General features: G+C 37.1%; 1 protein-coding gene across 5 annotated transcripts in view; it reads left to right on the forward strand.

Annotated features, from left to right (window-relative positions):
• Positions 1-16,696, forward strand: part of AGO2 (argonaute RISC catalytic component 2) — a 66,854-nt gene that overhangs the window by 36,541 nt on the left and 13,617 nt on the right. For all 5 annotated transcript variants that reach the window (XM_074832799.1, XM_074832890.1, XM_074832708.1 and 2 more), the window contains 11 exons: positions 1,098-1,245; positions 1,449-1,568; positions 1,916-2,038; positions 3,840-3,973; positions 6,845-7,029; positions 8,968-9,127; positions 11,442-11,532; positions 12,705-12,899; positions 14,040-14,174; positions 15,560-15,661; positions 16,481-16,680. In XM_074832799.1, the coding sequence (XP_074688900.1) occupies positions 1,098-1,245; positions 1,449-1,568; positions 1,916-2,038; positions 3,840-3,973; positions 6,845-7,029; positions 8,968-9,127; positions 11,442-11,532; positions 12,705-12,899; positions 14,040-14,174; positions 15,560-15,661; positions 16,481-16,680 (1,593 nt within the window). The remainder of the gene's footprint in view (positions 1-1,097; positions 1,246-1,448; positions 1,569-1,915; positions 2,039-3,839; positions 3,974-6,844; positions 7,030-8,967; positions 9,128-11,441; positions 11,533-12,704; positions 12,900-14,039; positions 14,175-15,559; positions 15,662-16,480; positions 16,681-16,696) is intronic.

Here is a 16,696-nt window from a genome sequence, read left to right on the forward strand (position 1 = left end):
GTATTTTGCTTCTTTTTAAGCATATGTTCATTCTCAGGCTGGAAAAGTATCTTGCCTGCCTTACTGACACAAGAAAGCTTGTCTTGAAAAATTATACTGCCTTTGGTCAATACATTTAAAATACTCCTCAAAGTGTTTTCCTGATTTTGCTGTTTTTATTCTGTAATGAATGTCGTGGCATTTGAACCAATCACTTTGTTTTAAATCTGTGATGGGTTGGTTTGGTTTTTGTGGGGTTTTTTTGTTTGTTTGGGTTTTTTTTCCCCATTTACAGATTTCTTCAACATTGGAAGTACAGGGTGTCCTATTGGTAGCATAATGTTTCCCATAACCATTGAGTAGAAATATAGTGCCAATTGGGATTAGCTTTCTAATCTTGCTTGTTAGCAATCTATTTTTCTTCTGGAAAAAATGTTTATTTTTAATCACTACCCAGAGATTTGCAGATAACTTGTATATGGAGGTATTTATTCCCATTTTTAAGAAAGTAGTATAAGGAACAAAACTGCTTAACAGCTTTTTATAAGAACGTAACTGATCAATATCTAAATCTGGTATTTAATTACTTGGGCTTTGTTTCGTGCCCTTTCAGTGATGTATTACAGTAATGAAAGCATAATATTTGTGCCACCTTGAAGTAAGCATATGCAAATGTGTGTGCATATATGGAAGTATATATGTAATGTACAGAAAGAGAAAAATGCATTTCTGAAGCAATAATTGGTTTTGTGACTCTGAGTAGGGGTACTGTTTTCTGCACGTGGCATATCATAAAATGTAGTACTGCAAGTATCCCAAATAAGCAGAAAACATTAGTCTTTGTTTCTAAGACAAAGACTTTATTTCTAAGTGGGTTAGAAACTTAATTTATAGCTTCAGGTATCAAGAGCGTTTGAGAAATAGCCTTCTGTGGTACTATTAGAGGACACGTGGTAGTGGCAATGATGGAATCTCAATTATAGAAGTGCACTTGCATCATTTCAGCAAGATGGGTTTAATCTCCAGTAAGCTTAATTTGTGCCAAGAATTGTATTGAGCAAGTGTGGGGAAGTATCTACATAAAGTAATGACTTCTTTTCATATTTCTTTTCCAATAGATTCCCACTTCAGCAGGAGAATGGACAAACAGTTGAATGCACTGTAGCTCAGTATTTTAAGGACAGGCACAAATTAGTTTTACGCTATCCTCACCTTCCATGTTTACAAGTTGGGCAGGAGCAGAAACACACATACCTTCCTCTTGAGGCAAGTACACTTCTAGATAATACTGCATTCTGGGAATAGGGGGGAAGGGGGTCAGAGGAAAAAAGGCTGAAATGTTGACAAACTGTTTCTTGAGTAGCCAACTTTAGAAATTGTGTAGTGCAGCAATGAAAAAAAAACAAAAAACAAACCCAGAAAACAGTTTAAAAAAGTTTTTTAACTTCCTTTGTGTGGGGCTATTTCAGGTGTGCAACATAGTGGCAGGACAAAGATGCATAAAGAAACTCACTGACAATCAAACTTCCACTATGATTCGAGCAACTGCCAGATCAGCACCTGACCGTCAAGAAGAGATTAGCAAATTGGTGAGTGTTCTGTCGAAGAGGAGTGAAGTGTAGTAACAGACTTAATTTTTTTTTTTTGCCATTAACAGATACTGAATAGTTTGTGCACTACACACAGGTTATGAGCTTATTTTTGTAAGCATTTCTCCATTAATCAGAGAGAAATACAGTATCACAAAAGGTTTTCAAGTGGCTTTTTGGTGCTTTATTTCAAATTTTGAGGCATCCATGTATCCAAGTGGAATTAACAGAGTCTCTGGATGCGTGGCATCAGCCATATATAAAGGTTATGTGCCCAAATACAGATTATCTCATAAAAAGAACTCTTTTTTTTCTGCAAGAAATACGTAATTCTGTTTAAATTTCAGATGCGGAGTGCAAGTTTTAATACCGACCCTTACGTTCGTGAATTTGGAATAATGGTCAAAGATGAAATGACAGATGTGACTGGTAGAGTCCTGCAGCCTCCTTCAATCCTCTACGGGGGCAGGGTATGTTGAACAGATATTGTACAATCTGTGATAGCTTCCATTACCAGCTGTGATAATTTCTTTAATATGGTTGTTTTAAATTAGTTATGTTGGATGTAGTGGGATAAAGTCATCATAGATGTAATGTTTAGAACTTAAATCTAGGTTTTGAAAGTCCTTAAATATAATGGCCGTTTTGGATCTCCCTGAATTGCTTCTTTATTTCTGAAAGTAAAGCTAGGTTAAAAATGTGTTTATGTAAACTTCAGAGAAAACTGTGTAGTTTTTCTTCATGCACTGTTTTATTGTGTGTGTATGTTGCAAGAAGAAATCTGCAAATACTGGTTCAAATCAAATGTGTATTGAGAAGAACAGAGACAACTTCAATTATTACTGTTTATATTTTCCTTCCTTAACTCCAAAGTCTTCCTGAACTTCTGGTTGGTTTTGAGTGTTCTGGGTGGAGCAGCTGTGTTTAGGACAACTATCTTAAGGTATTATCTCTACCAGCATGTTTTTCTCTAGAGCCATCTCTTCCTGTTGGAGTATTTACTCACAGGTTTTTTTCTTTCCAGTGGCTTTTCAGGTGGCCTTTCTGATATAATCTTCCTACTGTGGTGTCTTTCAAAAAAAGCTTGAGAAACAGGATTTTCTATCAATTATATAATGTGTCTTGGGTTTATGCAAGAGGAAAGATTTGATAGCTGGGATAACTTAATTTGTGGAGGCTTCTGATGAACCTCTTCTAGATCATGCGTTGCCAGCTGAAGATAGTTCTGTCCCTATGCACAAGTCAGACTGTTACCTCCATAAACCCTCAATGGGAGAGGATCTGGCATCTTCTACCTAAAGCTCTTCAGACAAAACCAGGCAAATTAGCTCAAACCTTCCTTCACTGACAGGTTAAGGTAACTCATCTGTCTTTGCCTGATCCTGGTTAGGGAGAGTGCTCTCATGAACTATTCTGGCACCTGGGGAACTTAATGGCAGATGAATAATGGAGAGTCCAACTGGGGGAGGTGGTGCCTTCAGCAGACACAACTCTTTGTAAAATGAATTGTCAGATTTGTATGTGTGTCCTGAAAAATTCACATAAATTTTAGCTGTTGCTGCTGAATGAGAAGGCAGCCATCATGGTAACTTGTCTAAAACATCTATGGGATACTAATACTTATTAAGGTAATTAACATCACCAGAGTTACTTTAGTCATCTTATTATATCCCTTGTCCTCTAGATAATCCATCACAGTAATGTCTGCTTGATGGGAGGAAAAAAAGTGCTGCGCAGGTCAAAGTTGAATAACTGATCATCTTTTGTCAGCTTGTTCACATTTTTTTCAGAGTTGTGTGAGTGACCACTCAGAAAGCAAACCACTATTTGCTTCTACTTAGTGATGTGTAAAATCCTGGTAATACTTAAATTGAGTTGCTCTTGGAAAGGTCACTGAGCGGTCATAAAGTCACTGTAGAAATGTATGTTCTTGTTAATGTTACATACCAAGCATGAATCTGACTTGCTATCCATACGTAATTTCTATCTGCTGCTGATTTATATAACCAAAGGAAAGCACAAACAATAAAAATGAAGAATATAAGCTTTATTTTTATGAGCTTTATTTCTCACCCAGCTAGCAAGCTGTCTTGCTACAGTGATAGAATGATCTTTATAAGACAGGATAGATGTTTGAATAGGAGAGAGAAAGACCTGAGAATATAAATAGCCTGCTAGTTGGAGGGAAGTAGAAACATGACTGATTTTTGTTAGCGTGAATCAATTTTTGCATTAGTGTTTTGGTTTTATGTTTTTTCCTTCCACTTCCAGAATAAAGCAATTGCTACACCAGTTCAAGGAGTCTGGGACATGAGGAATAAACAGTTTCACACTGGAATTGAAATAAAGGTTTGGGCAATTGCATGCTTTGCTCCCCAGCGCCAGTGCACTGAAGTTCATCTTAAGTAAGTGTGCTTCATAGGATGGTGATTTTATTATTTATGTATGGAAGTATAATCATTTCACTTACTTAGATTATATATTTTGTTAGACTGTTTAACATATGGCAATACATCTTTAACAGTGCTTTTGAAGGTCTCTTTGTGTTCTGAATGACACCACTATGATTTCAGTGCTTCTGAATCAGACTTGCCAAAAACAATTTATGCTATATGGCATTTATACTGCATGGTTTCTGACCAGTGAGACCTTAGCACAGAGTTTAAGGTGACCAAAATGATGTAATGACAGGAGTTTATCACTAAGTATTTGTCAAGAGTGAAAGCTAACATGTATGTTGTTTTAGATTCTTTTCCTGGTTATATGGAACAGATTTATTCATGCAGAACTTAAAAAGAAAATTTTAAAAAGCGATCCAACTTTTGTCTAAAACTTTCTATTCTCTGGAGTTACCATAATGTGCAAGTTACTGTATTTGCAAGTTGAGTAGGATGAGTTTTGTTGACTTTGAGCATTTGAGGGAAACTTTCAAATTTGGTTTCTCTGTCTTTGGATGGAACATGATTCTTGAAAGACCATTGTTAAAAGTGACATCTACCATTCTTAGAGCAGGGAAAGCCTGCATGTCTGTGTAGATTGATTATCTAATTCCTCCTCTTGCAGTCAGTTGTCTTTCCTTCATGCATGGGCAAGCGCAGCTCTTACAGCTGCCCTAGCAGGTGACTCAGCTGCTCTTTGTAAGGTGAACGCAAGACAGTGATTGTTCATAACAACAGTATTGCCATAACAGTGTTCCTTCAGATGACTTGCCAAGTAGCTTGGGAATATTTCCCTAACAAGTGGTGAGCAAACAGTGGGAATCTTACGTTTTACTTTTTGTTCCATTGTGTAAGGCTAGGGACTTGTTCTCTTCAGGTACGTGGCAGAAACTAAGCTGCCAGAGAATTTCCCCTTCCACACTTTTGCTTCTGGTGGAAATGCTGTGTAGGAGATGTTAGACAGTTTTGAGAGACAGGCAGAAGTCTTCAATGTAATGAGTCAAACCAAATTTATTTGATGAAGTTTGTCCTTATCGTGAAAGGACATTCCTTCATACTAGGAATATGGCTGCATCCAGTTGCATCTTGTTACCTCTTGTTACACCTTGCTGAGCAAGTTAAAACTCAGCTGCTGTAGTTCTGTCAGAGTTAAACACCTTCAAAATCTGTAGAAGTCTTCAAAATAGTCCTGTTTAATCTTTCCTCTTCGATGCCGTACTTACAGATGGACTTCTAAAGGCTCAAAGCCTGTGCCATTTTAGACTTCCATGTTCTGCCACTGACTCTTTCTGCTTATAGTGGCGAGTGCCTGTTTTGCCAGGGAAAATGCTTAATGTGCCTGTTTTCTGCAAGAAGCCACAAGCTGCAGGGCTGAAGCTCACAGGCTGTTATGATTCATGAAAGTTAACAATGGGTTTGGAAGAAACTAAATCTTCACACCCTCTCGCTGGGTAAGGCTGTATTATCTGGCACCCTTTGAAGACAAGGAACTTTTTAGACACCTTTGGGGGCATCCACTCCAAAATAATAAAAGGGACCTCATCAGTGTTGATGTCAGTTAATCATTGCTACCTGGGATCACGCATTTACTATGCTGGTCATTAAACCAAGTGCCAAAGGACGTCTCTGGGTGCATGTGCACTAGTGTTTTAGTTTGAAGTATTTGAAGTGATGTTCCTGTTGGTCACCAATTGCCATACCATGTTCTGCATCAAGGAGCAGTCTGAGTGTACAATGTGGATTTTTTTTTTTTTGATAAAACTGGACTAGAGGATGTGCTTCAGCCACTAATAAGCATTCAGCCCACTGCACCAGACTACAGCCACTCTGATGAAAAATCCCAGAAACACACATAGCATGGATGTCAGTCCCTCAGCACCAAGTACTCCACTCTACAGGTCTGCACCACGATACCTCACTACTTGCTCATCTTGCCTTTATTTTATGGGGATGGGACTTAAGAGACTTCTCATGCACCACTGACTGCAGGCATCTAACCTGGAGAAGCCATGACTTTGCAGATGCTTTCCTCACTGGATATACTTTATAGAGCCCTAGACTCCTACTCTCAAGTGCTTTTGATTCTTGCTCACAACAGGCACAGTGTCTTCTTGGTGTCCCTTCAAAAGGAAAGATAGCCACATGCTACCATGTCAACAAGAGCCAGGAGAAGGAGGCAGGCTGCAATGCAGCATTCCCTGCTAGCAGGGGGCCTGGAGCAGTCTTCACTGATAAAAGCCTCTGACAAAATTAGGTTGTCTCCCTTTCTGACCAGATCCATCAAAGGATGATTTATTTATATTTGCACCATCCTTGGAGAAGGTTTGTCTTCACCTCCAGGATATACCTTTTCTCTGATATCTAGTTCTTGTGCACTATTATTGATGTTAGATCAATTTGCTGAGATGCAGTTGTTGGTAACTTCTGTTGGTTGTTCTCCTTGCCAAGAAAAAGAAAGAACTCTGGCCATTTCTACAGTGGTAGTACCACATGGAATTATGGTACAGCAGGCTATCCAAAATATCATCGTTGCAGTGTTTTTGATACAATAGCCTATACTGTATCTCCTGTAGAAAGATCAAATAAGGTGGAATTTGCTTTGGAAACGAAGCTTTTAGTAATGGTGCTATTTATAGAGTGTATTTCCTCATCTTCCTCTGTCTCTCCTTCAGTGACTACATAGGCACAGTCAATTAAAGGTGCACTTGGGGTAAATTTCCAGGTTTTTGGACAGCACAACTCTGCAAGTTTAACAGGATTGTTCCATTAAAAACAAGAACAAAAATCAAGATGGATTTTGCTACCTGAGAATCTAATGTATTTGTCTACATCCTTTAGGTCCTTTACAGAACAACTGAGGAAGATTTCCAGAGATGCAGGAATGCCAATCCAGGGGCAGCCGTGCTTCTGTAAATATGCGCAGGGAGCTGACAGTGTGGAGCCCATGTTCAGACATCTCAAGAACACTTATACTGGGCTGCAGCTTGTTGTAGTAATTTTGCCAGGAAAAACACCAGTCTATGGTCAGTAAGTGCAAATCATGAGCATGTGTGTTTCAGTCACAATTTCATCTATTTTTTGTGAGGTATCCGAATGAGAGAAGTTTAATTCTGGTTTAACTATTTAACTTTCATTTAGGGAATGGGCTATAAATTAATTTTATTCTTGTGCTGCATGATGTTTTATGTTAAGACTTTGATTATTTTCATTATTTTTGTCTACGTTTTTAATTTGCTTTTCCACATTCTTTCTGTTGGTTGCATTTGAGATGCAGTTTGTGAGTGAGAAAGCTAAACCAGGGCTTTTGTGTAATTGATGAAATCGATATGCAGTGGATTAAAATATACTTACTATAATTTGTGTGCTAAAAATTCCAACTGATTGAAGAAGTAATGACCTCAAGAACTGTGTACCTTTTAAAACATCTTTGCTTACTCATGCCATCACCCTTTGGCAAAAAAGTTGAGTGAAGGAGATTTCTGCCAATTGATTTTTTTTTTTTCCTCTCAGTTTTTTGTAACTCTTGGGTTGCGACAACACAGATGCATGGAAGGTGAAAACTCACCAACTTAAACTGTTTTTTGGAAACAGATTGACAATTAGTGCATTTTACACATACACATAGATTTTAATAAGTTTTAGAATAAACCATGCATTTTGGTTTTAATTAGCTCTTCCTATAGGCAAGACTGCCCATTTTCCTATCCTGCCTTCCTCCTTTTTTCACTTACCTTGCCTAATTACAGCACCATCCACTATTTTTCTCCTGCAGCTTCATGGACTCTCTCTTCTCTTATGGCTCAGGTCTACCAAGCAGCTGCAGATTTGGTTTATCCCATCCTTCACCAAGTTAATATAGCAGAAGATAATTTCCTAACTTTCTTTTCCTAAGATTATCCTGTATAAGATAAAAAGAGAGATTAAAAAAGGAACCTTAATGAAATAATACCTTTTTTTCCCGCTTGAATTCAGCCTTGCAAAGGAAGTGGCTCATCTCTAATCTGTTTAATAAAAATTCAGCGCAAAATGACATTTTCACTTTTCCTGCTTGGCATTAGAATGGGACTTTTTCCTCTACTTAACCACTGGGAGGATGTGGTACAACTCTCATCTGCTTTCTTTGTCATTATCTTTAATTACAGTTCTTTCTGCCCCCTCTAATCATCTCTTTATTTTCTCCCTGCACTCTTCCATACTCTTGCACTTTCTATACCCACAGTCTTGTCTTTTCTCCTCACCCTGCTTCTCAGAAAGCCTCTTTCCCCTCCTGTTGCCAAAGGGAGGTTGCATTTTCTCTGAGCCTGTCTTGGAGCCTACATTTCTTCTTCTCCTGAGTGTAAGAGTATGGCTCTCTTAAAGCCTTAAGTCTCAATTTTGTTGTTAACAATAGAATTTGCTTTAACCTTTTGAATAGTACAGTTCTTGATGACTTTTGAAGTTTTTATGGGCCACCCTTTGCTAAACTGGCCACTTTTTATGCAGTTGATAAACTTGCAGTGATGAACTGATAAACTGGTTGGCTGAATATTACTCTGCATGTTACTATAACGTTTGTGTTACTAGTCCAGTGTTTAATAATGAAGCAAGTTCTCATCATCCTAATATCACCCACATGACCTACTTCGTTAGTCAAAGGTTCTTCTGTGCTAATGATAAAGCACTATAATTCTAAAATTACAATTAGTGTAATTTAAAAAAGAAACTCTTAGTTACAATAAGCCAAGAGTGCCTTTAGTTATATTTAGGACCCAGTTACTGCCCTGTCAGCAGGTGGAGCAGCACAGAACTGGGAGCTGTTGTGGGAGGCTGGGGTTGGGTTTGGGGGTTAGGCGGCTTCTTGTTTCTTTAAGCTTAATGACCACTTTGCTGAAACTCTAGGTGTAGTTAATTGTCACTGAGTTAATGTCTCCTATAGCATTTGGTTTGCAATACACAAATATTTTTTGTTTTTTGTTTTGCAGCGGAGGTGAAGCGTGTTGGAGACACTGTGCTGGGAATGGCTACACAGTGTGTTCAGATGAAAAACGTGCAAAGAACAACACCACAAACTCTGTCTAACCTTTGCTTAAAAATAAATGTCAAATTAGGAGGTGTAAATAATATTTTACTGCCACAGGGAAGGTAAGCCATCTTTCACCGAGGAAGAGGGTATTGTATTGTAAAGAGAACATGCCCTATTAAGATAACTGGGTGCTTTTATCTGTAGTCATAGCACTGCAGTTTAAGTGACTTTTCAGACGAACTGTCTTTTGGCTTCTAATATAAATGCTCCTGCAAAAGTTAGGTTATGAAGACAGGAGAGGAATACTTGTTCCAGTTGAAATTTATAATAAAAATACTGTTATTGCAGTCTGACCACTGAAATACACAAGTTCCATTTGAATGAAAAATTTGTAATACTTCATTTGCCTTGAGTTTTCAGAAACAAATAGAGACCATCTTGAATAGTAGTGCCTTTTCCTTTATAGTTCGATTGTGGTCAAGACTCTTCATTTTGTTGTATGTCTTAACCTACATAGACATTTAAAAAACCCAAAGCTGGGAGCAGAAAGCTCTTAATTGGTTTCTAGGTCCAGTTTACCTTGCAGTTTATTAGTATTACGTTGTAAGTTTTAGTTATACTGTGACTATATTCTGTGAAGTTGCTTTGATACTATTGAATTCCATATCTGACATGTCACTAAAGTCCTGCATATAGTTGGCTGGGAGTGAAATATATATCTCCTTATTTGTAAAAAAGGAGGGACTCTGCTGTTAAAGACTAGATTTGGTTTGTGTATCATCTTAAAACAAATGTTCTTGAATTAAAACTTTCCATCAGTTTTATTGAAAAATCAGTGACAAGAAATTCTAATGGAAGAATGAGCAAAATACAGCTTGGTTTGTCTTACCTGTGCAAGACAGAGAAGGCTAGCATAAAGATATATACAGTTATTTTAATCAAAATGAACAATTAGGTTTCTATGTCAGTAAAAAGATGGCATTTTTAGAATCAATGTATTTCAAGTTGAAGAAAAAGCTCAGGGAATAACCTGCTGCATCATTCTTGGGAGGCTTTTTAAAGGAAGTCAACTTTGTTTTGTGCAAATAAGCAAATTTTCACTTTGACATATTTAAGCTAGTCAGAAGGCAGCTGCTGAAAAATAATTCAGCAAGTACTTAAGGAGGGGAAAAAAAGAACACATTATCAGAAGGGATTTATATTTTGTGTATCTTGTTAAATTCTGTTTATTGAACTAAATATACTCAGCCTGGGTAATGTGCTTGTTGGACACTCCTATTAAAGCAACTGAAAGCCATCGTATTACAGAGCATGCATTTCAAAAAAGCACAGTGGGTTTTTTGTGGGGTTTTGATTTTGTTTTTCAAAAAGGAGTTGAAGATACTGCTGTGGAAACAAAACAGAAACATGCATATCATATAGCTAGTTTTATGCTGGATTCATAAATATAAAGTCTCTGATAGGTGGTGTGTGTTGACAACAATAATGTGGCCAGAAGGTTGAATTCCTTTCATTATAACAATAAACTATGCATCCATGAAAATGGAGTTAAGTAAAGGGAAAAAAAAATGGCACAACTACACACAACACCTAGGCATTCTGCAAAAGTGCAGGTTTTGGGTATTTAACACAGAATTCTTTAGTTATTATTTTCTATTGGTTGAGGGGATAGGAATAGAACAGCTTTTTATTTGTATAATTACATTGTAAGTTACATTGTTATAATTGCCTTCAAAGTCCTTTTTAGAGAAGGTCTGAAAACAGCTGAATCTATCTACATAACCATTCCCACACACACCCACGTACACACAAAAAATTTCTGGTGGCCTAAGATTTCCTGTTTAAAATTGTTTTATTAAGGAATGGAATTGAAATTTAAAACTTCCAGTGTAGTGTTTTGGTGTTCCACTCTTGATGCAGTGGATTAGTGTCTTAACTTAAAGGTTTGTTAAAAACTTTGAAGCATAGGGTTGGGTTTTCTTAAAAAAAAAAAATCTTCTTTTAAAATAGTACCTATGATATTCAAAATTTTTGTATTTCTTTTTTTGTTCAGAAGCAAAATCATGGTATCTGTTTATGTGCAGTCCTAACTTTTGCAGATGCTATTTGGTGCTAAGGGATCTTATTCTTTTCTATGGTCTAATTAATACAGGCTGCAGTTCTCCAAGTTAAAAAAAAAAAAAAGGATTTTTTTGTTTTACACATTTTTAATAAAAAATAACAATTAGCTATGCTTTAAAAATATGCTTAAGTATTTAGTATGAGAACCTTAATCAGGACTTCTAATTACTGTCACGGTACAAGTGACCGACTCTAATCAAGTGCAAATTGTTGACTAATTCACTGCAAGAGTATAGAGTGATACTTGAGTTACAATGTGCTTTATTAAGCGTAAGCCTTGCTGCTTTTACAAATTTGCTTTCTCTTTATCAGACCACCAGTATTTCAACAGCCTGTCATATTCCTTGGTGCAGATGTAACTCATCCGCCAGCTGGAGATGGAAAAAAGCCTTCCATTGCTGCAGTGAGTAAATTGTGTAATGATCTTCAACCCCTGCTCTCTCCTGTTGCTCAGCTCTCATGCATTTTATAACTTTCAATTCTTTTGTGGACCGTTTGTTCTGATTGCCCAATTATAGTATTATAAATTATTTTGCAGGAATCTAATGAAACTTTGGAGAGCTTGCTCTGATACTAATTACTTAAATGTGTGTATTAGCTTGTAAAATGCCTGAGCTGCTAATACACAGAGGAGCTTTTCTATGAGCTGATACTTATCAGCAACCTGTAATAAGCTGGTGCATGTTTAAATCTGCTTTTTCAGCAGTGAAAAATGTTAAGAATTTATCCATTACTGATAGGGAGGTAGGCTGACTTAATTGTGGTTTTTGGGGATACAGGCTTCCTGACAACAAAAAATGTGCAGTAATGTCTTGGAAATGTACTCCATAATGCAAGTCAAAGGCCATTCCCTGAATTTATGTCCAACAACTGTAATAGCTGCTCTGGCTTATTTAATAATGAAGCTCTTTGGTGACAGTATGTGCAGTATCTTAGCCTGTGGTGCTAGATAAACAAATACCTGCTTTTAAAAGCTACATACGTGTATCCAGGGAAGACCAGGTGGAGATGTGCTTAGTTGTGATTTTTGACGTACGGAATTTGGATATTTTTGTTTTTCTGTTTATTTTTAAGTCCCATGTCACTTTTACGATATATGAATTTTGACGTTTCATAAACAGAAAAATCTCTTCCCTTGGCACGTGGTGTCTGTTTGGTGTGAACGTTTCTGTGGTGCCTCACCATTTCAGTTTTATGGATTCATCCACAGTGTCCCAGAAGGGGACTCGGTCTTCAAGAGTTCAAATTCCTATGCTGCAGTCCTAACTAAATCAGTGGTTTCATGGTATTGGTGCTCCAAATTGTATTTTTTTTTTTTAACTGTACGTAGGTGCAAATAGGAAATCAGTCTTTAAAATTTAAAATAAAGTTCACTGTTTCAGCAGGATATGTTACCACAGGTAGACTAAACTTGGTAGACTCTTTCCAAGCACGTTATGGTATTGACTGCACCTTTGCAAGGTCAAGCCCTTAATTTACAAGATACTGTTAAAAAGATAGTGCAGTTATCTTAATGAAATACCTTTTATTAAAGTGCTTTTAAGTTCGGTTTGATACCAAGCATTTTTTCCACAGGTTGTGGGAAGCATGGATGCGCATCCTAATCGATACTGTGCCACTGTTCGAGTCCAGCAGCACCGCCAAGAAATCATCCAAGATTTGGCTGCCATGGTCAGGGAATTGCTTATTCAATTCTACAAATCAACAAGATTTAAACCAACTCGTATAATCTTCTACAGAGATGGTGTTTCTGAAGGACAGTTTCAACAGGTTACATTTTTCTTTTTGAGATTTTGATTATGTAGTTTTCTGGTAGTAATTTAGTTTTATGTAGTTGGAGTTATGAAAAGAAGTATATGCCCAACAAATCTTCCCTCAACAAATTTGTTGGATTCTAACCAAGCAGAACAGAGAGTGTTTTCATGTTTTTTATGAGCTTTTTTTTAATGCTTTACCCTTTTAAAATACTTCCCTTCGCAAAATTATAAGGTATAGTTTTAGCACTATGTTCATCTGTGACCTATTTAAGATATATTAGTTAAACGCTATGCCATGGAACTTGGACAGTAAAGAAAAACTCAGTATAAGCTAATTTTCATATTTTTTTCAACCAGGATTAATAAATGCTATATTTTAACAGTGTCACTTTTAATTAATTCTCAATAAATTCAACAAATACTTTCTTGTATTTGTTTGCTTACAAGTACCATATTTTATGAGATATTTTTCTCTATATTTTAAAGATACTTGCATATGCTTTCCTTTCCAGTATTTTTATATGTAAATTAAAAGATACAGAATTTAGTCAACTTCTCAAAATCCAAGGGGAAGGGAGTAAAGGTCACTTAAACTTGAATTACTATAATAATCTTTGTATGAACTTTTGATTCCCCCCCCCCCCCCCATTTATCACTGTTTTTCACTGAATTTTTAATTTATAATTAATCCAAATCCCAAATCATTGCTTTTTGTTTATTGCACTTCCCTCTCTCTTGCTTTTTTTGATGTCTGTAGTCCTGCATGAGACTTCACAAAGCTGGGAAAGAGCATGCAGTTGAGCAATCCTGGATTTTATCCCTTGTGCTAGTCTGAAAAATAATTAGGCTGTTGTATATTCAATGGCCTAATTAAATGTTCATTTGTATTTGGCAGTTAAAAAGATTTTGACATACAGCTTATTAGTCTAAGCCTCATGCTTGGAGCTGAACAAATATGGAACCAGCTCTTGCCTGGCTCAGGAAACTGGTGATCTAATTTGTTCTCATTAAGTGAAGAAATTAAGGTTTGATCCTGCATGCTTTGACATCTCATTACTCTGAGTGACAATGCAAGAAGGAACATGATAAATAAGAGTAATCTGTAAGATAGCTATCTTTCATATTTATCATAATCTTTATGTTTATCCTGCAGGTTCTCCATCATGAATTGCTGGCTATCAGAGAAGCATGCATTAAACTAGAAAAGGATTACCAGCCTGGAATTACATTTATAGTTGTGCAGAAGAGGCATCACACCAGACTCTTCTGTACAGATAAAAATGAACGGGTACGTTCAAATTGTGACCAGCAAGTATCTAGCAGGCAGCCAAGTTACTTATTAGTTTCTGCTTATTTAAGCAGGAATAGACTGAACTACTAACATAATGGATGAGATCCTTCTACCTGGGAAGGAAAGCTGCCTTCTTCTCTCCCGTATAATAAACTGGCAAGAAGCTTTTATGAAACATCAGCAGGGTGTGCCTTTCAACAAGTCTGTCCATCCTTTTCTACATTTATAAAAGTTTTCAGGTTTCTTTTCAGTTTTTTTACTGTCTCGGGGTCCTCAAGGGTTGAGATTGATCCGACTAGTGTAAGGTTTATAATGTAGATGTCTACATCTGGAGCAGTTACTTCAGACACTCTTTGTGGTACGTGGAGATCTCTTTAGTATTCCCAACGTACTTTACAGCACATTTCATCTGATTCTAGCACTAGTAAGTTCACTGGTTTGGTTGCCATTGAGTACAGAGTGACTCTTGGGTTACCAGCTGAGATGTAGACACTCGCACAGTAGACACTGAAATTGTTAGGTAAGGTGAACCCTACACTTGGAGAATACTTTCTTTTCCATTAACACTAGCTTTAAGGTATCTTAGGTGTCTGTCTTAGACACGGAGCTTGATTTGGGCACATCAAGTGTCACAACACGTTATTTGTAGTACTGAACACCTCAAACTGGTTTTGAGTGTTTCATAGTTGTATCTATGTGAAGTACATGTAGAAATATAGAATTCCACCTTTCTTGGTGGCAGTCTCCCCAAGTCTAGCATGGAGTCCTTGCTGTAAATGAAGAGTTCCTAATGGCAAACCTCTGTTCACAGATACAAGTTTTCCGTGTTCTTTTTCCTCTGTCACACATTCTATGTGTGAGCATTTGAAGCCCACTAGGCTTCAAGGCAATAATTAATAACTTTTAATGCTGACATGAAGGTGGTTTTTATATTGATAACATGCTATGATCACAGTTGTTAAATTGTATTCAGGTAAAGAGTATTTTTAAGTTCCGTTTTGAAGTAAAGTGTTTCTGAGGGAAGAAGAGGCCTGTCTTACAACTATGGATTGTCCTCTTTCAGGTAGAAACAAAAGAGGAATGTTACCTGTCCTGGAATGGGAAGGTGAAAAGAAGTTGACAAATCAGTTGCAGGAAATTCTTTTTCTATTAATCAGAAAAACTAATCTTTGTACATAACTTCTAAGATGATTTTGCAGCTCATCCATTTTTTTTCCTCTCTAGTAGAGACACTTCAGATTTTTCAGTTGAACAAAACTTCAGTTTTGCTCATTCTTTGTTGACTTTTTGCTTTTTACGGATTTTTTTCCTTGTGTTCTATACAGCTGAAAAGAAAAAAAACTTGGTGTGCCTTACTATATTTGCACTTTCTGTTCACACAGGTTGGAAAAAGTGGAAACATTCCAGCTGGTACCACAGTGGACACAAAAATCACCCATCCGTCAGAGTTTGACTTTTACCTGTGTAGTCATGCTGGTATTCAGGTACAGCATTGTGCGTGGGATGGTTCAAAGATAACACTGGCTGTTGGTACTTCCCATGTTCTTTGCACAGGTGACAAATGGTACAGCTTCCATGTGTGTATTTCAGCTTTTCAGCTGTGCCATCCACAGTGCTCTTCTGTCATTGGTAAAATCTAAAAGAAGTAATGACACTAAACAGTTATGAAGCACACCCTGTGCATTTAGTTTATTGCGTTTCTCTCCTGTCTGTGTACTGCTTTGAATGGAGCAAGGTAGTTGGGCTATTTTACATAGCTGCCTCTTGCATTAAATTATCTTGAAATGTGTATCCAGTTCCTAGGAAACAACTAATACATTTAGATAGCACCATTGTAGTTTCACATTTTCTTGTGATTTCTTCTTCCCAGTCGGAAACAGAAGCTATTGAACAACAACAGTACTGAAAGTAAAAATCTAATACTCTCAAAAAAAGCTTATTCAACAGGGGCACAAGTTAGATTGCTGTTAGCTATTAATGTTTTGCCTAAGGCTACTTTGTGTGATGGCTTTTTGTCAGATCTAAGTTTCACAAGATGAAAGCGCATTTCAATTTAATTTCAGTAGCAGGGGTGAAATTCTGGAAAATGCAATCCTATCCAAAAATGCAAAGGGATTAGTTATATGGGGAGCAAGGAGGGAGGTTGTTGGCGTTTCGTAAAGGAAAAATGTGCTGTAATATGTAGAATTGCTCACGTGATTTTTGAGGAAGTGGCTGGTTATACTGCAGTTCACCTGCAGAGGTGGAAATTTTTTCAAGAGATGTTTTTGAAATGCTGATAATCCTGTGTGATCTGCCTTCAGGGAACAAGCAGACCTTCTCATTACCATGTCCTCTGGGATGACAATCGTTTCTCTTCAGACGAACTGCAGATTCTTACCTACCAGCTGTGTCATACGTATGTACGTTGTACTCGTTCTGTTTCCATCCCTGCACCAGCATATTACGCGCACCTGGTTGCCTTCAGAGCCAGGTATCATCTGGTGGATAAAGAACACGATAGGTGAGTTATCTTAAAT

Source organism: Strix aluco, chromosome 1 (genome assembly GCF_031877795.1).
Source record: "Strix aluco isolate bStrAlu1 chromosome 1, bStrAlu1.hap1, whole genome shotgun sequence".
In the NCBI taxonomy this organism is placed as follows: Eukaryota; Metazoa; Chordata; class Aves; order Strigiformes; family Strigidae; genus Strix; species Strix aluco.